The sequence below is a fragment of the Macrobrachium rosenbergii genome, chromosome 39 (assembly GCF_040412425.1).
Source record: "Macrobrachium rosenbergii isolate ZJJX-2024 chromosome 39, ASM4041242v1, whole genome shotgun sequence".
Taxonomy (NCBI): domain Eukaryota; kingdom Metazoa; phylum Arthropoda; class Malacostraca; order Decapoda; family Palaemonidae; genus Macrobrachium; species Macrobrachium rosenbergii.
This window is the reverse complement of record NC_089779.1, coordinates 5,871,671-5,896,960: the sequence shown is the minus strand read 5'-3', so window position 1 is coordinate 5,896,960 and position 25,290 is coordinate 5,871,671. Positions and strand designations below refer to the sequence as shown.

The window sequence follows — 25,290 nt, the reverse complement described above, 5'->3', positions numbered from 1 at the left end:
AAGTTATATTACCCACTATAAACACCATAGTATGAGAGTCTGGTAAAACACACAAAGTAATAAAAGACTGAAAAGTAGTGAGAAAAGCATATACCTAACTCCATCAACAACAGACCTGAAGAAATATGCGACAAGTATTGTCCCCATGTGCAGAGTTTCTAGTGGTCCTTCCTACAGTACTGCTATAAACAAAAACAATATTACCACTACATGCCTGAGAGGGCAAGTAAAGCTATGGTCTACTGACAATCATCAGTCCTGAACTAGTTCATCACTTTGAACTCCTTTTTTATCGATTTACTTACTAATTTGTTAATTTATTTCTTCTTTTCCAACTACTGATCTCTTCTTTCCGTATTTCCCATTACCTTCTGTTACTTCTTTCTAACGAACACTTCCCAGCCCGAGAAGAACCCTAAAAGAGTTCAGAGGTCTGGTTAAACAAATAATTTATAACTAACTAACTCTAACGAACACTATATTTTTTGGAAGCTTGAATTAAAAGTCAATGGCCCCTGTGGGCTTGCTCCATATGAATAGGGTTCATGATCTGAATAATAATGATGGAATATAGAATTTAGGTCAAAGGCCAAGCATGTTAAGAGTAAAGGTAAAGAATGTTTTAAGGCTGCCTCTGACATAAGGAGGTTCTTGCCATCCTCCAAATGGAAACCGTCGCTAAACGTAACCCAGCAGACCCTTCTCCTTTCCATCGTCAGGAGAATGGAAAGGCACGCCTGATACTTTAGGCACTATGGAACAATTGTTAGGAGAGGGAGGATAGCAAGACTGAAGAAAGAGAATATGAATGGAGGCACAGTAAAAGGAATGAAAGGGGTAGCAGCTAAGGACCAAAGGCACACTGCAAAAACCCAAGTAATGCCTACAGTGCACAGCGTGAGGTACACTAACAGCACTAACCTCCCACCCCACCACGGGATGAATAATAATAATAATAATAGGGTATGCTGCCTAAAGTACTGAGCGGCTGAATTGCTATCCCAGGAGCTCGCCTTGCCATTCTCTTGACAGTGGAAGGGAGGAGGGTCTACTCAGTCCACTGGGTTACATTTAGCAACAGTTTCCATTGGAGGATGGCTAGGGCCTCCTTATATCGGAGGCAGTGATGGTCATATTTGCTGTCTAGGATTTTTGTGCTCCTTACGATCTGCTGGCATTGGGGAGGAATGCCATATTCCATCTATAGCGTTGGTATATCGCCCCTTTATGTAGGTGAATGGCAATCCTCTTGGAGTCAAGTCATAGTATGCTGCTGCACCACAAGGAACCCTGTTGAGGAAATTAGGAGGGAGGCTAAACGCATAACTGAAACAATTATTGCTGCCTTAGATGCCGACACCTGTCCAAGATTACAGGGGATTATGAAGTTGACTATATCTATGGCAATGTAAAAACCATAAGGCCAACAACCCCTTCCACTCAATAATAAGCCAATGCCCAACTCCAACCTACCAGCTGGCCAAGACTTTGAACAAAGTTTTGACTCCCTATATGCCCAGTGAACTCTGCATTGCTTCATCCGAAGAGTTTCTTGAAAGGCTTCGCTCTGATCCATCCCAGGGCATCATCACATTGTTGGACATGGAGAGCTTTTTTTTACCAATGTGCCTGTAGATCAAACAATAAGGCTGATCCTTGACAGGTTCTAGAGATGATTCCACCCCAACACTGAATGTTCCAGAGGCATCAATATGGCATCTGTTTGAGATCTGCACTTGGAGGGCCCCATTCTTCAATCAACGAGGGCAAATGTGGACGCAGATCGATGGAGTAGCCATGGGTTCTCCTCTTGGTGTGCTCTTTGCCAACTTTTGTACGGGGGGATGTCGAGTAGTGTCTTCAGTAGGATCCCAGACCAGCTTTATATATCTGGTACATCGATGACACTTTTGCCAACATCACCGATGAAGATGAACTGGAGACATTCAGGTAAGTCTTTGACGAGGAATCAGTTCTCCACTTCAAGTGTGAAAGAAGTGTGGACGGTACCATTCCCTTTTTGGACATCTGTGTTGCCAGCACTCCTCAAGGCTTTCACACACAGGTCTATCGTAAGCCCACCAACATCGGGCTCTGCCTCAATGGCAATAGTGAATGCCCAAAAATTTAAATCCTCGATCATAAACTCCTATGTTCATCATGCAGTCTCACACTGTTCTTCTTGAAATACCACTTCTGATGAGCTTGAACACATTGCCAAAACCCTGGTTGTTAACAGATATTCTTGCTATCAGGTTGCTAGGGTGACGAGAAACACCACCAACAAGTGATATTGGCAGGAGAGGCAAATCCCCACGAGAGTAAGAGGACCATTATACTGTTCTACAGGGGCTTTATGAACACCGAGTACAAGAGAGATAAGGCGGCCCTGAAGACCATCATTGGCGCTCATGTAAAACCCACCGATGCAGACAAAAAAGTCAACCATGTGAAATACAGCACTACAAGGATCGGAAAACTTCCCAGTACCTCATAAACAACAGCCCCATCGCTAGTGATGATCACAAGAAGAGGAGAGCAGTGGTTTACCAAATATCGTGCCCTGAGAATGAATGCTGCCTTTTGTACATCGGAATGACTACGACTCAACTCTTCAAGAGGATTGCCGTTCATCTACACAAGGGGGCAGTACACCAAAACTACATGAAACGAGAAAGAAATTGAGAGTAGAAAGATTGAAAGGTGTAACATGAGTAAAAATTCACAGTGGCACTTTCAAACAATTGTTAGGAGAGGGTGGTTAGCAAGATGGAAGAAAGAATATGAACGGAGGTGCAGTAATAGAAATGAAAGACGTTGCAGATAGGGGAAAAAGGGACACTGCAAAGAACGTCAAGTAATGCCTAAAGTGCACTGCTAGAGGTGCACTAACAGCCCTACCACCCTATGGGGACATGAAAGTTGGAGTTCTAACATACATTACTTCAACCACAGTACTGTAATGACATGTAAAGTATGGACCTGAACTTTGTATGAGCACATTAAGCTGAACATTCTGCAAAGAGTTTTTGTCAAAATATTTCATACTAAACACTGATGTAATCTTAATTTCATAAAGTAGCTTCAAATTTTCACGCCAAGCAACAATACCTGGAGTTGTTCATTTTATCAACAACACGCTTCAAGATGGTGGCACCAGCAGCCCATATATCTTTTTGGTGTGAAGAGAGACATGTGAATCCTACGGCAACTGCACCACTTTCAGCAAAATCAATCTCCAACAAGTTCTCATCTTCAGACAAATGCAACATCAGGGGTAAAAGGAAACGCATGTCATATATAGTCCTGTCATCTCCATACACATCACCTGGCTAAGAAAATAAAAGCAATAGTAACAAATAAATAAAAAATACTAATAGTAGCTGGTTCTAGAAACAAATTTGACATTTCAATAATCACAGTATTCAAGCAGGTGTTTTACAGATGCTTTCCTTGCTGACACCAGTGGGAATAAAGCAGGTAACGAAGACTAGCACATTGCCTGGAAAGTAGGTTGAATTATATAAAAAAAATTTTTTACAATACATTAGTTTTTGCAAACATGGAATCTAAAACCTTAAATATTTTTTTACATTAACAGATAATTCTCACTAAAATGCATAATACATCAATAAATCACCATTATTCCCAAGTGTCACAGTACATGGAGTGAAACTAAAGCTGTATTTAAGAGAAAATTACACAGACATGGGAAAAGTTAATATTACACTGACAGTGCCAAGTCTCTTCCTCTGATAAACTTGTGTGATACTACTTGGTCTTTAAATAAAGCTCATCAATGACAATGGTATTTAGATATTATCCCCGGCTGACCAAATATCAAAGGAATCTGAGAACCATTTGTATATTTCTTGCTTCCAACACCACCACCACACAATATACAGTCTAGTTGACGCCTCTCAAATATGCTTCCACTTTTGGAGGCCAGATATAACTTCAATAACAAATGCATTGTCTTTAAACAGTCTAGCCATGCTCTTACAGTGTCCAAAACTACCTTAACAAGTTTCTGGCCTTAATACAATTGATGAGCATATATCCTACTTTTTGTCCAGAAAGAAAGTGATTAACACATCTAGATCTCTAATTTTCTCACCAATGTATGTCTTATAGAACTGGAGCAGATTAATTACTGTAATTTTTCCTACTTACCTACCAAGATGGTAAATTTTGAAAATATGGAAGCTGTTCCTAATGCATAAGTGAAATTAAAGTTAAAAAGAATATCCAGTAAGCTTACAAAGTAATTAATGGAGGACACAAGAAAGCAATGGAAAGCAAAACAGGGGAAGAACAGAGAAACAAAATGTATTTAATTTACTCAAAAAACGAAGTTGACATCCTGCCATGAAAATAATGGCCAAGACTTTTGACCTGGTAAGGCTTGCAGTTGATTTCTCCATATAATCAGAAGTGAGACAGTAAGGGAAATAATAGAATGTTTTTGGATAAGAAACCCGTAACCTCTAAGGATGCTTAAAAGAGAGAATACACTGAGTCTTGTAAAAATACAGGACAGGAAATGCTCACCATAAGCAGTCAATAAAGATGTCTGAAGGAGCTACAAGTGTAAACACTACTCCCAATCACAATGCAATGCCAAGGTCATTCCCACAATACACCTGTTACCTTGCTAAACCAACTCCAAAAGGCATGAAAGAAAACCACATTCATCAAGAACATTCTAGGCAGATAGAAGGGATTCCAAAAAAGATGTAGAACACCTCCCAACTGGAAATGGAAAATCTCGAAGCTACCACCTAAGGTAAGACTATTAGCTAACTTCCTAATTATACCAACTAATCCAGCCATGGGCAGTTTCGATATCAATGAAATACAGATAACTCTTAGAGAATTTTCATATCAAAGTCAACCTTCCTACTCAAATGAATGTGTTGAAAGGCAGTTATCTGAAAATAAGAAGAACGTCTTGTACATGTATGAATTATGTCTAAGCTCATCACTGTAATTCCTGATTTCCTAAGGATAGAGAGGTTCCTCCAAAATCTCAAACTGCATTACAATCTAAATGAGTCAAACTGAAAGGCAACACAAAAAATATCATTTAGACATAAAGCCAAAAAAATTGAAAAAAATTATCTCTCTCTTCACCTATCAATATTCCCACACCTCAGAATCCCATAACAAAAATGATAATGTAATATGACAATTGACAATCTTCATTTTTTAATAAATTTATTAAAAAATTCTTGTGTCTTTAATCTCTCTCTCTCTCTCTCTCTCAGTATACATATACTTTAACAAGAAAACACTGCAAAATATCTATAACACATTATTTCACTTACAGAATCCATTGATACTGTATTGATCTAATCACCATAAAAATATTTAAAATCCGAATTTCATACGTAAACATAAAAAAGTAAGAAAATAAACAAATCCAGCAAGTCCACAGCAGATCGATGAAGGTAGTGTTGCCATATTTTTTTCTTCGTCTGATTTATTGTACCATATTTCATTACAAGTTTAGTTGACTATGATTATCACACATATTATAACAGTACACACGAGAATATTTTATCACTGCTGATGTTCCACCCCTAATCACCATAAAAATATTTAAAATCCGAATTTCATACGGAGACAACACTCAACATTCTTACGATCCTCTCAGCCACTGTTCTCTCTCTCTCTCTCTCTCTCTCTCTCTCTCTCTCTCTCTCTCTCTCTCTCTCTCTCTCTCTCTCTCTCTCCTCCCAGCCATTGTGAAGTCTTGTCCCAAGTTCTCTCTCTCTCTCTCTCTCTCTCTCTCTCTCTGAGATAAGAGAAAGATTGATTTTGTATGCTTGTGTGTTTATTTGTTTTGTACAGTATAGTTTTATAGATAAACGTGATGTTACTTAGTCAATCATTTTTTCATATTTTCCATGCAGATTTAGCGAATATTTCAGATATTGTACCGTATGCTCTATCATCCAAAAACACTTTACAGTACAATAATATAATTTCACATACATCTTACATTACTCTTAAGAGAGAGAGAGAGAGAGAGAGAGAGAGAGAGAGAGAGAGAGAGAGAGAGAGAGAGAGAGAGAGAGATCATAAACTTGTTAAGCTCATGCTGGGGCCCACCTATCATTCTGGGGTGGGCCCCAGAATGAGCTTAAAAAGTTTACGATTTGCACCGAAAGATTTATTTGTATTACTGTAAAAATTTTACAGATATTTTGCTCATCATAAACTTTTTACGTTTATTCTGGGGCCCACCTGTCACTCCAGGGTGGGCCCCATAATGAGCTTAACAAGTTTACAATCTGTATAGATTTATTTAATTTGTAATAAACATTTTATAGATATTTTGCTGTTTACATTAATATTAACAACTGAAAATCAGTAAATCATATGTTATCACAAATAACATGAAAATACAGTAATTAGTGAATATTGCTCTATGAAAATATTTGTGAATTAGTAAACCCCCAACCCCCGGGGTAAATAATGTGTTCCACGAAAATCCGCGACAAAATGAAAAGCGGAAATGTGAAACGCGTAAAAATGCGGGGAGAACACTGTATGATGATTTTTGTTTACTGATGTTTACTACACACATTAATGACTTATTTTCAGCACAATCATTCATAATAAGTTGGTTGATGTGAAGGTTATCTTGCTCAGATGTATTTTTGTAATATACAGGTTTGAATTTGCATGAGTTAACAATTCCAAATTTCAAATAACAAAAAATACTGTAACAGAAAAAACACATTTTTTTTTATAACAACCTGAGATGCCATTGACCCTTACTGCTACAGCAAAGACAATAATGGAGACTAAAACATAAAGCTGAAGACACAATGAGGTGAATAAAATAAGTACAAACAAAATCAATACAAACCTCTATGGGTAGATTGACATCAAATGAACGACAGGTTTTAAGCATCTTGTCACTCTTCAGCAGGCTTATAATTTGGTTTCTTGTTGGTTCTTCATAAGTGTCTGGAGAAGTGTACACTCCAAAGTGAGCAACAGCTGCATCTCCCCACAGAACCGGCTTGTATTTACTCATGAAACCTATTTCTTCGTAGATGTGTAGTAACTGCGGATGAGTCAGAAAAAAATAAGCCATCTGCACAGGTTTACTAAATTTTTGGAAACCAATGATTCCTTGGTTTCAGTTACTATTTTAAAACAAAATCATTACTAAGTCTGTTCCTTGTTAAGAAGGGTAGGTTTGTATGTGAATATTATTTTTCATTGTACTGCACTGGAAGCTGGAATTTTCTTATGTCATTCTAATGGCTAGCAACAACCCGGTAAATGGATAATGTATTTATTCCGCTGAAAAAAACTTTATTTTTAAAAATTTCCTTGGCATAATGAATATTAGCAATTAAAGAACAGCATTCCTCTGAGAAGAACTGAAATGAGTTGGTAATGAACTCGACCAGAGAAATTGAAAAGAAGTTAAAAACCAAATTACCCTCAAAATTTTCTGGTCCACTGCAGACATAGAGGCTCCATAGGCACCTAAGAGCACTGGAATATGCTCTTCCAAACATATGCTCTTATTATGATCAATAATTGTTTGCTGCAACTCAACAACGCTTTCTGGAAGAAAAGTGGTACAGGTTAATAGACTGCTATCTACAATAAACCATTCAGATAAAGAGCACAAATAACATAAACTAATGTGTACCAACTTCATGATGCTAAATATTCACTTGAGCATCCACAATTCTCTCCCGTCTAGCTGTCATTCCTCAGTCTTCCTCAAAGCATACACCTCAGCAATACAAGTTAAAATTCACACAGATATTTCTCTCTATTCTTAAACTATGTTTCCTATTTATTTGTTTCACATAAGAATTCCTCTATTTCATTTAAATTGCTTTAATTCTCTCACTACAACTGCTAACTAACTTTCTGCCCCTTCCTCTAGATTCTTAAAAAAGTTTTCAGCTCTCTTCAAATATTTATCTCTGATTCCTTCATTCAACAAAATTCTACCTTTCCTTTGCACCATACATCATTTCCATTACTTGGTCCCCTCCCATAGTGCTTTGATTACATCAGATCAAAGTGCAGACAGTCTTTTTGCTTTGCCATTCTTTACTTTTCTCAATAATAGTTGCAGTTCTTTTCGTTATGTTCACTTTCTCAAGATATTTACAACCTAAAAGGTGTAACTAAGCAAATCTTTTACCTGTATGCTATTTCTAAGTCTTGTATTTATTTCTGTTATGCTTGAGTACTCTTAAAATATCTTTTTTTTTTTTTTTTATTTCTGTTGCTGCACTTTTGACTCTGACTTTGCATCCTGAACCATTCTCTCATATTTAATCATTCATTGTACAATCTTCATAACCTCTTTTTCTTCTGCCTTCTCCCTGTCTCAAGACAAACCATACACACTTATATATTGTATACTGTACCTTTCTTTCATTCTAATGACAACTCATCTTGACAATATCCTTCAGTTTCCTCTGGGATTATTCACTGATGCCAAATCTAATCCATGATATCAGGAAGATGAAATCCATGTGAAATATATGAGAAGGTTTTGAACAGTTTAGGCCAAAGAAGGTGCTATGTGTAAACTATTGATCAAGGACACTTATATAAGGCTTGCTGTATCTGACAGATGGCAAGCCCAGAGCTTATTTGGAAACATCTTTATTAACCTAGTAAGTCACTACTGCCCATTTGTGGCAAGATGCTTTGCTCCATTCCAATTCACCAAATACAAAAATGCTGATCACTGGGCTCCCTCACCACAATGATGATTCATAAGTAGCCAGTGCACAAAAAAGTGGCAAAAAATAATAAAATAAAATAAAACAACACCTCTCACATGAAAATTGGAAGGATAATCTAGCCTTCGTTTGAAATGCAGTTAGCTGTATATACTTCCACAATGCCTCCCTCCTTAAAACCTTTTTATGCTTCCTTGGATTAGTTGTTAAATAGCGAACTCATTAAAATAAATTTTTTATACTGTAGCCGCTGTTCATCCTCAGAGGAGTTACTCTCATGGTCCCAGAGGGGCTCCATAAGATAGGCCAATAAATTTCAAAGAATTCCTTCTAGTTGGTCTTGGCCAGTAGTATAGTGCTTTTTGAAACTGATAGAGTACAGGGCTGAAGAAAGAGGGCTCTTTCTCTTGTCTACAGCAACTGCCTAGGTTCTTCCTCGTCTTAACCTGCTGACGTGGTAACTGCGCATCGCATGTCGTCCACTATTGTGGCAACAATGCACTCTGAGCTAGACCGACTGCCCATTACTCTCTAGGTCTCTGCACAGCCAAGACAACAAAATTTGTCTCCTTGGAAGAACTTGGTCATCAGATGCAAGTTAAGTACCAGTGGAAAATTTTAGTGTTTAAAATTTTTTAGCTGTAGCTTATTTCGTTAAAATTTGGTTGGTTTGGTTGTTTATGTTACAGTTTTGATTAGCCAGCAAACAATGTTTAATTATAATGAAGTAATACTGTAATGATATAACTGAATAAATGACTACTGTCTTAGATAAAAAACCCATTGTTATGATAGCTGACGGTATACACCAATATGGATACATACTTGTGCCCTAGTTAAACTATTCATGTTAGTTGTGCTACCTAAGTTAATACAATTAATAGCACATCTAACATTTGTGAGAAATACATTTAAGACAAAATTATGGTAGAACCTATGGACGTGATAATACTTACTACTACCTTATGGATAACCATTATCATAACATTGTACTGTAACTACACACCTGTGACCAAGCTAGCCTACAGTACCTTGAGTACATTGTTCATACAGTGATTATAGATGGTTAGTGCCAAGTAGTTTCTAATAAATACTCGTTCCTTATATCACTACAGGGCCGCTATTATGCAAGACCCACTGATTACGTCTGCCGCTTTTTGCCAGTGGGTATGGCCCATACCACCTGCCATGAACACAGCCCTTTTAGGAATAAAGGGAAATACGGTTGGTCGCCAGACATGTGAAATTTGTAGCATGCTCCTGGCAACAAGTTTTAAGAATGAAACAGCTTGTTTTAAACTGTCTTGCTGGGTCACAGGTTTCAGTAAGGGTACGGAGGGAGGAAACTACATCTTTCCAGCAAAACTCCAGCAGAGTATATTTCCCTCCCTCTCCAACCAGAACCCATGTTTGGGCCAATACCCAAAAGCATTGGTTCCTATTACCTCCCAGGTAAACTCCTCCGATGGAGAAGAGAAGTCTTTATGTGGGAGAGATGTCCCTATGACGGACATTAAGTGGATACTGCCACTGACTGAAACTGTCCTGCTGAACCTGGAGGGAACAGAGGCACAGCCTTCTGCTGTACATGAGAGAGATACCTCGAATGAGAATCTATCTCCCATTCAGCAATCAGATAATGAAGGGGATCCTAATATAGGGTCCACCTAACCCCGTCTAAAGTGTCTGTATCTTCTGTGGGGTATAGTGATTCATCCAGGACTGCTGATCTTTTGTTGCCGGGCAGTCACAACACGGCTTCCTGGGTACAATCAAGAGACACAAGCTCCCCTAATAGGGAAATAATGCTTGTCGCACTTGCTCACTTGTGCAAGGAAATTATGACCAGTATCAAGGATTTCCTTGCTAATGAGTGTCAATACATCAGGCATTCAGACCAGTCCTGGACACCGAATTAGATATATGGTGCGAGAGGTTCTCAGCCTTTAAAAGTAAGAATAAAGTTTCTGCACAGCCTATCCGTACAGAGTCTGTGTTTAGAGCTCCAACTAGTAGCAACAATAAGTTCGGACTACAAAACTTCAAATCAAAGGATAGCAAGGGCTCCAGTAACCGCCCCTGATGATACTGATAATCCTTGGCGCAATGCCTCAGTGTGGATCTTCTCACCCGATGGTAAATACCTTATTAATGAAAGGAAAACCATGATTGAAGTTGAACATGAAAATTTTGGGACGGGGCAGTGTTTCCCAAAATATATTGAATGGCACTTAGTCCCTCCTTTAGTAGGCATTGAGAAACCACTGATGGAGACTATTATCTTACTCATGAATATAGTGTTGAAAGCCATAAGACGAGCCCTTTTTGTCAAGTCATTGGAAAATGGAGTTTTACATCTATTTTAGATAAGACCCAATATGCTCACTGGGTAGCCCCAGCCTTCTGTCCCTTCACTTTTAAAACAATTAATCATGTGAAAGCAAATTTTCAGAATTTTGTGGTAACCGGGAAACAAGAGCCAATGGCAGAATTATGAAGCCATTTTTCCGTCATTCCGGTGTCTGATAATTCTACTAAGGAATGGACAACACTTGTCCTTCCTTTTGAAAAGAAAAAGCTCCCTCTGGACATGGCTACTCAACAGTTTGGGACCCCTATGAGAAAAATCTCAGCAAGGACAGCCTTGGCTGAATTTCAAGTTAGGCTCCACCTCCTCAATGTCATAACCTCTACTAGTATGCTGGAAGTTTCTTAGAACCAAGTACTTAGCTTGAGTGGTGATATGATGACTGACAAATGCATAGTCAAACGCTGTTTCTGGAGCAAGGCCTGGAAATTAGTGAACTCTTGGACAGACCAGTGTGTAATGAGGACGATAACAGACATACACTCTGTTGTTACATCTGTGAGAGTGGGTTGTAGAGAAAGCTGAGGCAGCTGCTGTAGGACAGGAAATAGAGCCCTCCTGTCCTATGTCTTTTATATTTCACCACTGGGCCAAAAGCACTATTTTGGCCAAGACCAACTAAACGATAATTCTTTGTAACTGGTTGGTCTGTCTTATGTAGCCCTGGGGGGACCCTGAGAGTGTAACTCCTTTAAAAACAAACTGCGGCTATGCTATCAAAAAAAGGGATTATGTTAGACAACGACTGTCATTCTGAAATATTCCAGACTCTGAGATAATGAGGTCTTACTTTACTTGAAAAAGAATGACAATATGGTACAAGATACACTCAGGTTGATGCCTCACGGGCAAGGAGGAGGGGAAGACCATGGTCAAGGAAACTTATAAGAGCAAAGAGTCCACAGAGACTGACAATAAAAACTGGCTCTATTTCTGATACATGGCACAAGAAAATGATATTTGCATGTATTCCCTGAAGCCTTATTTATTTCTGGGTTGCCAGAGACCAGATAATAATAATGAATTATAGTGGACAAAAGCAAACGCATTATAAAGTAATGAGACACTTCCCAATGCATCAACAACTTTTAAAGTGAGATTATTTAAAATTACTGTATTATAAAACTATCCAGTAGATCCATTACTGAAATAACAATGTCCTGTTATGAACGCTAAAGGTTTCTTGTAAAAAATATATAATCCCTTACCTTTCAATTTATCCCACTCAGCCTCCCTCTGGAACATCAATGGAAGATACTGGGTGTGGGATATGATCATCTGATACATGGTATGCAAGGATAAATCATTATGGCTCTCCATTACATCAATTTGATATAAATTGATATACATAGCCTTAATTAAAATGACGAGGGAATTGATCATCACTGGCCCAGCAGCCACATCACTCAAACCGTATCGTAGAACCTGAAAGAGAATGATGATTCTCATAGTGATGGCATTGTACGAATAATAATAATAATAATAGGTCTTATTAAAAAGCATGGCTGTATTATGCGAATTTATCTTATATAGTGTCTTTTCTATCTTCCTTATGATTCGCCTCTCTCTCTCTAGTCTTGAATCTACCATTCACAATTAAAGCCCTTGATGTCTGGTCTTGAAGAGAAGAAGGACCATGACAAAATGCCTCGACATTCGGGGCAGTGCAACTCTGCTCTCCAAGTCACCAAATGAGCCACTACCATGAAGCAAAGAGGTTAACAATGAGGTCTCTAGATGTTCTGTCAAAAAGTGAAGAGGGTCACGGCAAAACTCTCTCTCTCTAACCAAAGAGGGGAGACGAAGCCACTCAACACCCCGGTCTTGAAGCAAGGAGGTTCTCGCCAAAACTTATCACAATTTGGAGTGTACCTACAGGAAAAAATCAGGGGGACCAAAACTGTAAACCTGCTTTATGTAAGGTAGGTCAAGTGACTAAGACTTGCAGACCTAAAAGACAAAGAGTATTAGCCTATAAAACGAGAAAATAAAAAGAAAGGAAACAAATTTTACTGAACATTTACAAGCTGTTAAGTTCTTGATGAAAACCAAAATATTCATTCATTCCATGGAAAATTCTAACTGAATTTCCTTATGAGAAGCTTGCTGACTGATAGGTTTTGATATCTTTTTTTATTTCTGTTTTTATTTCTCATAATTGATCTCTTCTGTATTCCTATTATCTTCTGTTATTACTTCCAAGTGAACACCATAAGCTTTGGAAGCTTGAATCAAGTCAATAGCCCTATAGGCTAGTTCTATGTGAACAGGGTTTATTTTTTGAATAATAATAATAATAATAGTAAATATACCAAACTGAAGAACAAACAAATAATAAAAAAAAGAATACTAAAGTTTCTCAATCCAAGTGTATTCCTCTAGGGCTGAAAGTCTCTTTTCGGGCTGACTCCTACTGTATTTGGTGCGCTGCCTTGAGAGGGAGCACTCACCCTGTCTGCCACATTGCCTAAGCAACTAACTCCACTTTGATCAATGCCTCTGCCTTGGAGATCAGTTCCGTCTCGCATGGTACCCTCCCTGACTGCTGAACATGTGTTCCCTCCTCTACGGCCGTCTCTCCCGGACACAAATTCCTCAACAATAAATTTCCCTTCCGCTTCTGTAGCCATTTTCATTGACACCCCACTGAGGAGTCTACCACCCTTCACATTCTGAACATGTCATGTCTCTCGAACACTCTTGCCCATGGCATGAAAAAAAAAAAGAATATGGATCTTCCGCCACTAGGAGACCTGTACTTATACAGGGCTTCTCTTTTCACGAACAATGACAGGATTTGGGTTTTCCTTCTGCGGCACCCATCATGAGAGCCAAGGGGTCACGCAGGTGAGACACACACGGTGAACAAGAATCACTGAAAATACTAAAAACCTCTAAGGAAGAGGCATCAAGCCACCTACAGGGACAGTATAAAAGATAAAAGAGCCACAAAGCACAGAAATCAGTTAACACGCAATATGAAAAATGCAAAAAGCATGTCAGCACAAAATGTTCCACACACACACACAAAAACAGCCTTTCAAGAACACGGCTGGAAACAGTAGCTGAGGGCGGTCATAGCAGATGCCCCATGGCTACCTGTGATAGTCGTTTGTTTTTAAGTCAGTACACAGCTGACAAGCGTGATGCACTGGATAACTCCATTTATGAAAAGCAGAGTTTTGTATCCCCATATGAACAAATTAATGTTAATAATGACAACTACAATTACTATAGCATATATATTATTTCCTCAACTGCTTCTTACTTTATATGTGAATGATACTTGAAGTGTATTGTTTTCTAATAAAACTTATAATTTTCTCATTCTTTCTTTTTTTTTTCTTAATACTTTGATACTTTCTTTTTCACTGCAATTCCCCATTACATTTAATATTATACAAAATAAGTACAGCAAAATAAAAGTAATTTAAGCCAGGAATAAATAACATATGAACCTCTACAACAGTATATCTCAATTTTATCAAGATGGGTTAAATAAAAATGAAGTTCTTTAATGTCTGGTGAGAAAGATAGTTGTCACCTCTAGACAAAGGATCTAGAGTCAAGACAGGTTTCAATAATTTGGTATTATATTACACTTGTCTTTCTGATTCAATCATTTGGATCATTTTGCCATCAAAATTAAGGCTTTTTTCATCTTATCAATGTCTAGATAGAACAGGATATTTATATTCTGCTAAGAGTTGTTAATAAAAATTGAAAAAAGTCATATGTAATTATCAAACTGTAAACAACTGAAAAGTGTATTATTACAAAGCCTTAAAATTAATTTATAATGCTTCTCAATGCTGAATAAAATATTTTTCTTACAGTTTTAATTTTTCTAATACACTGTAAAGAGAAGTAACATTACACTGAGTATCCACTATGAAGATAAAAGAAAAGAGAGAGGCCATGGCTTCCTTTCCATGTACAGTAAATTCTTTTACAAAACTTAAACATACATTACCTGCTTAACTAAAGAAAACCAAAATTTGTTTTCTGCAAAGCTGGCTCTCAGCAAATCAATATCTACTTCTGGTAAAACTGTTTCCACCAGATGACAGCAACTGAGCAGCAATGCATTATTCTTGCCTTCTTTCTTATACCCTGCTTTCATTACGTTCAGCAAAATATGTAACAGACATACGACACTATCCTTGAAAGGCAACTTGGACATTGACACTGGATGTTCATGTATTTTCTTAAGTACTGGTATGAGGTAAGTAAGCTTTCTCCGTGGAAGAACCTTTTCCTCTGTCAGTTTATAAGTGCCAAGATATATGTCAATCAGGTCATCTGAATCTGTAAATAAAAAAGATTCAAATTACATTTAGAAACATAAGTCTTTTAAATTTATCAAACAAAAGTAAATCCCATGATGATTTTCTTGAAGATGTGAAACATAACTAGAAATTAAATTGAGATTGTTGCAGAAGCTTTCTTCTTAAAATTCACTTCCAGTGGCTTGTATCAAACAAACCACTGCCTCATATACCCTTTCATACCATTGTAAGTGTTGACTGCTTATCCACATTTACTGAAGATTCTACCTTGCTTGAGGGCAAAAGTGCACCATTCGCAGGGTTTTCCACCCACCATCATAAATAGCAACCTTTAACTCATCTACTCCACATAGAGAGAGCTTCATTGCAATGACATAATCAATCTCTCAATACAGACGCATAACACCAAAGCAGACCTTCCTCACTGATAAGAGGCAAAAAAAAGTTTATAGGAATGGAATGGAATATGAAATTTAGGCTTGAAGCCAAGCACTTGAATCCAAGGGATTATTCAGCGCCATAATGAGTTTGATTTGAGATGAATAGTTATGGCACTGAATTTATGAATTAAATTAAAAAAAATTTAAACTATGGTAAAAATTAACATTTGGCAAAAACTGATATTCCCAATAAAAAAAAAATTATAACTGCATTTAGGATAACGCATATAACCTTTCCAGTGTAAAAAAGCAAAAAAAATTTTAAAATATCCATAAGCATGCTCATATACACAATTGCAAAAGTGTATATACCACACTTGGCAACATACCAAGAGGTCAATATTAAATTTTATTATAGAGGTTAATGTCTCCAAGGGATGCAACTATGTTATTAACAACTACAGTACATCAGGACCAAGCAGTTCTGCTATATCCCTGCCCACTAACTCACGTCGTGCTGCAGCATACCTACGGCAAGGCAATAACATTTGTTCCACAGTAAGAGGAGAGTCACACTTATACAGACTGGTGCAGTTCCCCCCTCTAAAAGGAATCTGTGGGTCAATCGAGTACGGCCAATTCTCAGACAACATAATACAATTTCTACCCTACGGTTTTGCTGGAATCCAGATGGCCAATGTTTAATACTTTGTCTGATCTTTCTGTACTTTTTATTGTTGGCCAGAAGGGGAGAAGACAAACGCACTTGCCATTTATTTTTAATATACGATCGAGTCCATTTCATATTGGTAGCAGGAATATGGTGGAATAAAATGTCACCTTTAGTAATGACATCTCTTGCTTCATGGTCAGCAAGTTTGTTACCTACAGTGCCTACACGGGCAGGGACTCAGCAAAATTGGATTAATTTGAATTTGGAAGCAAGCCTATGCAACCATTCTTGAATATATTGAATAATTGGATGTTTAGGGTTACAATGCTTAACGGCCATGAGTGCACTATAGGAATCTGAGTATATGGTGAAAGTATTACCCTGTAGAGTAGAAACAATCTCAAGAGATTTGGCATATGCAGTTAATTCAACTGTAAAAATAGAGGCATTATTAGATAGTCTGCACGCATATGAGCTATTACCATGAACAACAGCACAACCAATGCCACTTGATGTCTTTGATTCATCAGTGATTAGTTTAACAAACCCAAATGCACTTGGTCACGATAAAAAAAACGAGCCTTCACTTCCTGGACATTAACTGATTTTTTAACAGCAGCTTTTTGACGGACCGATGGTTCTGGAGTCAACAACGGAGGCAACTTAGGACAACGTATTGCCTTAATTTTTTGGTTTTTAATAGACATATTGTCAACTGCAGCATTACTTCTTACATGAAAAGGCTTGGATGCTCTAGCGTTTGCAAACTGATGTGCATCGTTTTGGTTAAGAATGGATGCTGCAGGGTTTTCAGAGGAACCTCTTAATCTGATCATATACCTCAGTCCCAGTTCCTCTAGACATAAATCTAGGGGAGCTCTTCAGTGCTGGTATATAAGCTTTCAACTGGTGATATCTTAAATGCACCAAAGCATATTCTTAGACCAATATGATGAACTACATCCAACTCTTTTAAGTTTGCTGGCACTTGCTGAAGAGTAGACTTGGCAACCATACTCAAGCTTGGCTTTACATAACGAGTCATATAACCGTAACAGTGACCTCTTACCAGCACCCCAGTTAAAACCTGAGACTACTTTTAAAACATTAAGGGATTTCTTTACCTTAATTTTCAAGGAGTCAATATGACTAGCCCATGTTAGCTTCTTATCAAAAATCATCCCTAAAAACTTCACCTCCTCCTCCTCATATGGTATTCGAGTGTCTTTCAGATTAATATTTGGAATGGTTTCCTTTCGAGTACTTCTAGTACAACGAACTGCCACAGTTTTGGAAGGGGAGAATCTAAAGCCATTGTCATCAGCCCAATTGCTGATTGCATTACCTGACTTTTACAAGAAATCACAAGCTGCAATAGCATCACAACTAGTGACATATATAGCAAGGTCATTTACGAACAAAGATTCCTTTACTGGAGGTGAGACACATTCAATAATGCTGTTTATAGCCACAGCAAATACCGTGACATTCAATACAGTGCCTTGTGGGGCACCTTCCTTTCGCTCAAAAGCATTAGACAAGGTATTTCCAATTCTAACTTTAATATACCTTTCACTTAGAAATGAGCTGATGAAATTTAACATATTACCTTGTATTCCCATGTCATGAAGCCACTTAATAATACAAAAACGCCAAGTATTGTCATAAGCTTTTTCGAGATCGTAGAAGACTCCAATAGTCTGACTGTGTTTTGAGAAGCCTTGCTGAATTTGGGATGATAGTCTTAGTAGTGGGTCCAGAGTGGAACGATTTCTCCTAAAGCCAAATTGGGCAGATGATAACAAACCATTTTTCTCTAGATGCCACATTAATCTAGAATTCACCATTTTCTCAAACAATTTGCACGCACAACTTGTACGAGATATTGGCCAATAGATTGTAGGAAAATGGGGGTGGGTCTTTCAATGGCTTCTTAATGGAGACAACAACTGGAATCTTCCAAAAAGGGGGAAGAATACCAGTTTCCCATATTTTTAAAGATTTTCAGAAGATAAGATTTAGCTGAATCTGGAAGATCTTTTAGAGCGCTACAAAGAATGTTATCATTCCCAGGGGATGTTGACTCAGATGACGATAGAGCATCCCTCAAAGCTAACTTGGTATTATAAGATTCACCATTTCCAGAATTTAAATTAAGGGAAATAGTTGAATTCCTAATATTCGGGAACCGAGTTGAATAGTTCCTAGAACTCGACACTTCAGAGAAATGCTCACCCAGTTTTTCAGCAACTTCATCAGGCTTGATGACAAGGTCTCCATTGATTTTCAGACAAGGCATTGGTGATGGAATGTATTTGCCACTTAGTTTTCTTATCTTTTTCCAGATCAACCTGGTTGGGGTCTTAGAATTTATGCCATTTATATAAAAAACCCAGGATTCTCTTTTTACTTTTTAAAAATATTTTCTGTGTTTTGCCACAGCTCACTGGTAAATAGACTTTGTTGTTGCAGGTTGACTGGATTTATAATACCTGTGACATTTCCTGGTCATTTTCCTCAAATTCCACAAGTCTTATCACACCACGGAACAGCAGATCTGCGTGGCCATTTCTATCACCATGCCCATATACTTTACCCTTTGCTTGGGCGTGAGATCTCATTTCTCGAAGTTGATCGCCATTTCCAGGTTGTGACAAAATTCGAGAAGATGATCTCTGTCCTGAAGCAATTAGGGCAAGGAGCTCACCAGGCCCAGCCAATCATCCATGTACTTCAGCAGACATATCCTTTGTGAATGGGCCCAAGCCGAAACTAGTGTGAACTCGTGAGTGAGCACTTGAGGAGCCGCTGACAGCCCGAAACAAAGTGTAATGAATTGGAACACTGTCTCCCCGATGGTACAGCAGAGATGCTTGAGAGGGGACCGATGGATGGGTATTTGAAAATACACATCCTTCAAGTCCAATGGAAGCATGAAGTCGCACTCTCTGATGGAATCGAGTGCAGTGTTTCCATCTTGATCCAGGTCTGGCAAATGAACAAGTTCAAGGGAGAGAGGTCGATGACTGGTCTCCAGCCGCCTGTCGCCTTCTCCACTAGGAACAAATGGCTATAAAACCCTGCAAACCGATCCTTCACGACTTCTAAAGAGCCTTTCTTGAGCATTACATTCACCCCTTCCCAAAGGGCAAGGTCCTTCTGCGAGCCGGGAACATAAGTCTGGAAGCAGACTGGATCGAGGGTGAAGGGTGGCAAAGACTCAAAGAGTAGTAGATATCCTACCCAAAGGACATCCACTACCCAGGTCTCTGCTACAGATCACTGCCACATTGCTCAGTGGCTTTGACACTTAAGAATGTTCTTGAGTGTCAAAATAGACTTGGGACCAACAAACCTGGAGGTCTGAGACTGTACAGCCTCTTGCCTCGTCAACACTAGGTTATTCCACAGGTCTGCTGTCTAGTGGAGAAGGTAGGTAATAGCTCTACCTCCAAACAGCAACAGTTTCTTGAAGGCTACATCCTCCTCAGGTGTATGGAAGTTGGGTTCCGTTGTTTTGGTTACACTCACATTTACGGCATGACACATAATGAGTGAGGGTCAACCTCAATAAAGGAGATAAACTGGTTACACAGCCTGTCCTTCCCTTGACAGTGGCCTAAACCCTGTTGTTTCCTCTCCAAAAAAAGCTGAAGTAAAAACAAGCAACAATCACACAAAAAATATTTCTAGCAAAAAAAAAAATTTTTTATAATTATTCAAAAGATGAGCCCTATTCATAAACAACAAGCAGCAACACAGAGACAAACAGCAGTTGGGCAAAGAAGTGCAGAGACTTCTTTACACCATGGTGGCTGAAAGCAAAGTGGAGTGCAGTGCGACGTGTGGGCGGGGCCTCCCCCCTACCCATCAACAGTTAATTACCTTGTCTGAAAGTTAAACAACTATTCCAGCTTGCGTTCGCAAGCTAAATCCTATGTAAAGAGCTATGGTTTTTATTTGTGTACGAACAAAAGCGTGTTACATTGCATGACTAATCTTTTAAACTTATTCATTATCAAATGAACAGGAAGGTTCCTTTAGTCTTGAATCACAACACTACACTAACCTGTATACAATTTAGCCAAAAAAATTAAGCGTTCAACATTCTCACTGTTACTGTCGTTTGTGTTTTGACAGCTAAAATAAGGTATAAAAATGTTAAAATATTCTAAAAGGATATGATATTTACAGACTACCTGTAACTGGGTCAAACTCATGGCTGATACATACCAAAAACATCTGCCTTCAGAAATTCCAAAAATAAATCTTCGAAGTATTCACTTCCATCTGTCACGGTCAGTGCCCATTCTTTAACACGTTCACGTAATTTTGGAAATATTTCCTGAACGATCTTACTGCTCTCTTCGCAACCCAAAAGGACACTTACAAGCTGTGCTTGATCTGGGTGCTTTTCTATTTTCTCTCTTATTCTTGAGGCAAAATAGACCCCATGAGGATGATGTAACTTTACTAACTGACAGCAAATATCAGCAGACCTCGGTCCCCAGTGAAGCAGTCTCTTTAACTCCCCTGTAAAAAAAAATACAAACATCAACGAATTTAGCAAAAGCCCAAAATCAGAGAAGTGGTGGATGTAATAAAATACTTGAAATGAAGTTTTCTAAAACACCACACTGAGGAACTGTCCTGTATCAATCGGTTGCAAAACAAAGTAAATACAGTGTAAGTAATCAGGATTCGCAACTGGGTGAAAAAATCGGATTCTTGGTGGAAAAATACTCGGTGAACATCTAAGACTTTTAGATCCTTTGCAATGTGCACTTGAAAACCTTATGCATAAAAACAATAACAATTTACTATGCATATAACTAGATGGTCTAAATAAACTACTTTATACGGAACTTACTGTGTGTAGATATAATAAAATTACTTGAAATTACATTTTATATAACATCATATTGAGAAACTGCTCTATATAAATCAGTTGCTAAAAAAAAGGAAATACAATATGTATAAATACTGTAGACAAACTCAGCAAGCTTCATACTAAGTAAATCAAGGATTGGTAACTGGGTGAAAGAAAAACTCCATAAGCACTCTAGTTGAGAAATTAGATTTTTGGCAGAAAAACACTCAGTAAACATACAAAAACTTTTAGATCCTTTTCAATTTGCAACTGAAAATCTTCTGCATAATAACAATACTGTAACCACTTACTAGGTGTATAACTCAATGGTCTTGATAAACTACTTTATGAAGAACTTACTGTGTGTAATTTGTTGCGCTATCTTCGTTGTCATTATCTGAGGTAGAAAACCTTCCATAACTACCAGAAGGTTATCGTGGTTCTCGTGCTTTTCTCCTTTGTTGCTCACAGTCCATTCCAAATATTTGTTGAACAAGAGGTGCACTGTCTCTTCCTGGGGCTGTTTCCTTGGTGTTGTCACACTCTGCAGTAAGCCGAGTAACTGGTACAGCATTGGGCCACAAGATGTAGACAAAATACCGGGAAGTTTCAAGTATACCAGAGACAATTCTTCAACATCGTCATAGCTCAGTGTTGTATTTTCAGAGGTCACAAATGGGGACAAAGCAGAACTGATGCCAACAAATCCCTCCTTCTGCTTGGATGCAGATTTCAAACTTGACAGCATTTTCAAATAATACGGATAAGTGTACAATCTCACATTAGGATATTTTTCAAACACTGTCCTAATAAAGTACTGAGTTAATGATGAAATAGGAGACTTATCAGGATCAGCTGGAGTAAACAGCATTAATACCCTTGTATGTTCCAAAACTGTTTTTATGACAACTACAGCACTTTCTTCATCACTTTCTACCATGGCTAAATACAGTTTCTTCAAAATTTCAGCATAAGTCTTACTGACTGGGATAACTTTCACACTTGCCTTTTCATGTTCAACAAACAAATATAAAAGTATTTGTAGTACAATGAGACGAATGTTACCTCTTACTGCATGCTGAATATTCTTGGTATCTAGAAGTGCGTTTAATGATGTAAAGTCTTGTGCCCTGAATGCCGTTTTTAAGATTTCTGTAAAATCTGCTTCTTTGAGAACTTCACAGGATTCATTCTTTGGCAGTTCAGGGTGGCTGACAAGGCACCCAAGGTAAGTCTTCAGAGCATCATTAATTATAGAACTCTTTCCTATGAGAAAATATACCAGAAGTCCCGGATTATACATAGAATGAATACAGTCAGTCAGAACAGATGAGAAGTATTGTTTACATTCATCATCTGGATTTGCAGTTAAAAGGTCAACAGCAGCAAGAACAAATCTTGAAAATGGCTTATTATATCCAAGCATTACTGATACCTGTTTACTGTCAAAAATAACAGGCTCTACATCTACTAAAAATGGTAGGGTACTTTGCTTTGTAAATTTCTCCTTTAATTCTATCAAGTAATCTGTATAATGATTGTATGACCTCACAGTCTGTTGAATAATATGGGTTAAGAAGGTCGACAGTTTGACATAATTTGGGCCTGTGATATGTCTCAACCAGTACCTAATATTTTCAGAATCATCCGTAATGCCTGCTGTGTCAAGAGCAAGTGACAACACATCCCCTAGATTATACTTTACATCTTTGTTTTCTTCAGAACAGTAAGAGGTAAACTCAGCACTTCTAAGGCAAAGAGAATTTGTTTTGATAACAGCATGATATATATTTTCTTCCAAATTTTCAACACCGACAGTGAACTTTTTCTGGCTGATACTCTTGTAGAGTAAGTCTAAACAAGCTACCCAAAAATCATTCTTAGTAGAACTGCTTAGGGTAAGCTCCTCTGATTTTAGACTACTTATATACTGCACTGTGTTTAATACATCTACTGGGCATAAAACTTCAACAACAGGGGAAGGTGAGATATCAGAGTAATGCTTAAGAAATTCAGCAATAATCAGAATTTCATCAGTAAGCTGTACATTAACATCCTCCTCGTCAATCATGGGTTCTTCGTCCTCCTTACCCCTATTACTGTGGGTGGTATCTAGAATATATTTCCAACAGTCAGTCAATAAATTTAATATTTGCTTCCCAAAAGTATTTGACACTTCCTTAGTAAACTTCTGCTCAATCTTCTCAAGTGTGTCATTCGGAAGACCCAAATTTTTTAGCTCTTCCTTGATTTCTTTGGTTTTCCTAAGAACAGCAAGCATCAAAGTGCAACCAACATATCTGACTGACCTGTGCTCATTTTGGCACAACCTGAGATAAAAGTTCTGATTCAAAGGAAAACCTGGGAAAATGCATGATACAACACTTTGCCATTTCAGCGATTCCATTAACTGCCAGGGCTTTTGAAGCTTCACAATTTCAACCAACATTTCCATCAGTGATACAAACGCAACAGACGACCTCGGGAAGAGTAAATTCTTCAGCGAGTCAAGATACTTTGGAAGGAGCTCAGGGCAAGCTGCAAAAGCATGACTCATCAGGAGTACTCCATCAGCAGTCTCCCATGGCTTTGTCACATCAGATATGATTTTGTATATGCTAATGTTTGAATTATGTCCACTTCTTTTGGAACCACTTGATCTGATAACAAGACCATGTTCGTATGATGAACACAGGGTTAAAATAAACTTGAATACTGTTCTTCTTATTTCTTTTCCTGCTTCCTCATCTCCGTTGTCTGTTTCACCTTCTGGTTTAGGAAACTTTGTTCTGGGTCCCACCCATGAATATAAATTCATAAGATGCCTTACAGTTTCTGGTGTAAACATCAGAATTTTTCTTTTTTTGGTTACATTTGGGTTCATCAATACATGTTCATACAACGAGTTCAAAACTAGCAACACTTCTTCACTTTGTCCAAACTTGAGGCCAGGAAAGATTCTCGACAATACTTCTGCAAGATGATCAATAAAAATGCATTTTAGTAATAAGCTATGAAATTTGTGGCTTTTACTGTAAAGATTACACTAGTTGAAAAATGTCTGTTTTCCTGACTTTAACCCTTACAGGACAGGCTAAATATATATTAAGCACATCCCTAGACCGGGCTAAATTTAGGGTTGGCCAATTTAAAAACAAGATCATTTTCATGATAAAATTATTTGGATACTTACCCACTCTTAAAGTTAGATTTACCCTCGGGCTGTCTGGTGCAATCAGCATTTAAAAAAAAAAAAAATAAAAATACACTTGGCTAACTCGCTAGGACTGTCTTTGTATTCGTCTGTTTCCCACCAGATGGTGCTGGAATGTTTACATTCTGTTATATTTCTTCATGACCACCCACTAAGATATGGGGGTGCTGGCTGGGTTTCCACTTTAACACCAGATATGTATCCAAATAATTAATTTTATCGTGGAAATTGTCATTATTTGGAATGAATCTTACCTACGTCTACATTTAGCTGACTACCATATTGAATGAGGATGGTGGGTTGGTGCAGCCAGAGAAACAGAGTTCAGCCAAGTGAACTATTGTCAGAGGATCCTTACAGGGAAAAAGGACTCTACCTTACAGAGTACTGGTGACTCCTGTGCCTGAGTCGAAAGCCCATAACCGACAGTCCAAAACTGAAGATAATTACAGTCAACCCCCCGTATTTGCAGGGGATGTGTACCACAACCCCCCTGCGAATAGCTAAAATCTGCAAATACTTGACACCCCCTCTAAAAATGCTTATAACTGCCTATTTTGATAGTTCAGACACTAAACAACCCCCTTTAAAAATGCTTATACCTGAGTATTTTAATAGTTTTATAACACAAAATGTCCATTTAGTCAAGAAAATGATAAGAAAATACAGTAATTTGTGAATATTTCTCTATGAAAAATACCCCGAATAGGCGAATTTTCCGTGAATAATGTGTATATAGGTTCCGCAGAGAAATCGGCAAA

The 25,290-nt window shown here is 38.0% G+C and overlaps 1 protein-coding gene across 1 annotated transcript in view; it reads right to left on the bottom strand.

The window, feature by feature from the left end:
* The window catches only part of LOC136825670 (nucleolar pre-ribosomal-associated protein 1), a 56,339-nt gene that overhangs the window by 13,100 nt on the left and 17,949 nt on the right, over positions 1-25,290 (bottom strand). Inside the window, exons 5-11 of the mRNA XM_067082358.1 lie at positions 21,676-24,288; positions 20,679-20,978; positions 15,077-15,411; positions 12,312-12,528; positions 7,463-7,590; positions 6,878-7,078; positions 3,112-3,332 (exon numbers count right to left, since the gene is read on the bottom strand). Of these exons, the coding sequence (XP_066938459.1) occupies positions 3,112-3,332; positions 6,878-7,078; positions 7,463-7,590; positions 12,312-12,528; positions 15,077-15,411; positions 20,679-20,978; positions 21,676-24,288 (4,015 nt within the window). The remainder of the gene's footprint in view (positions 1-3,111; positions 3,333-6,877; positions 7,079-7,462; positions 7,591-12,311; positions 12,529-15,076; positions 15,412-20,678; positions 20,979-21,675; positions 24,289-25,290) is intronic.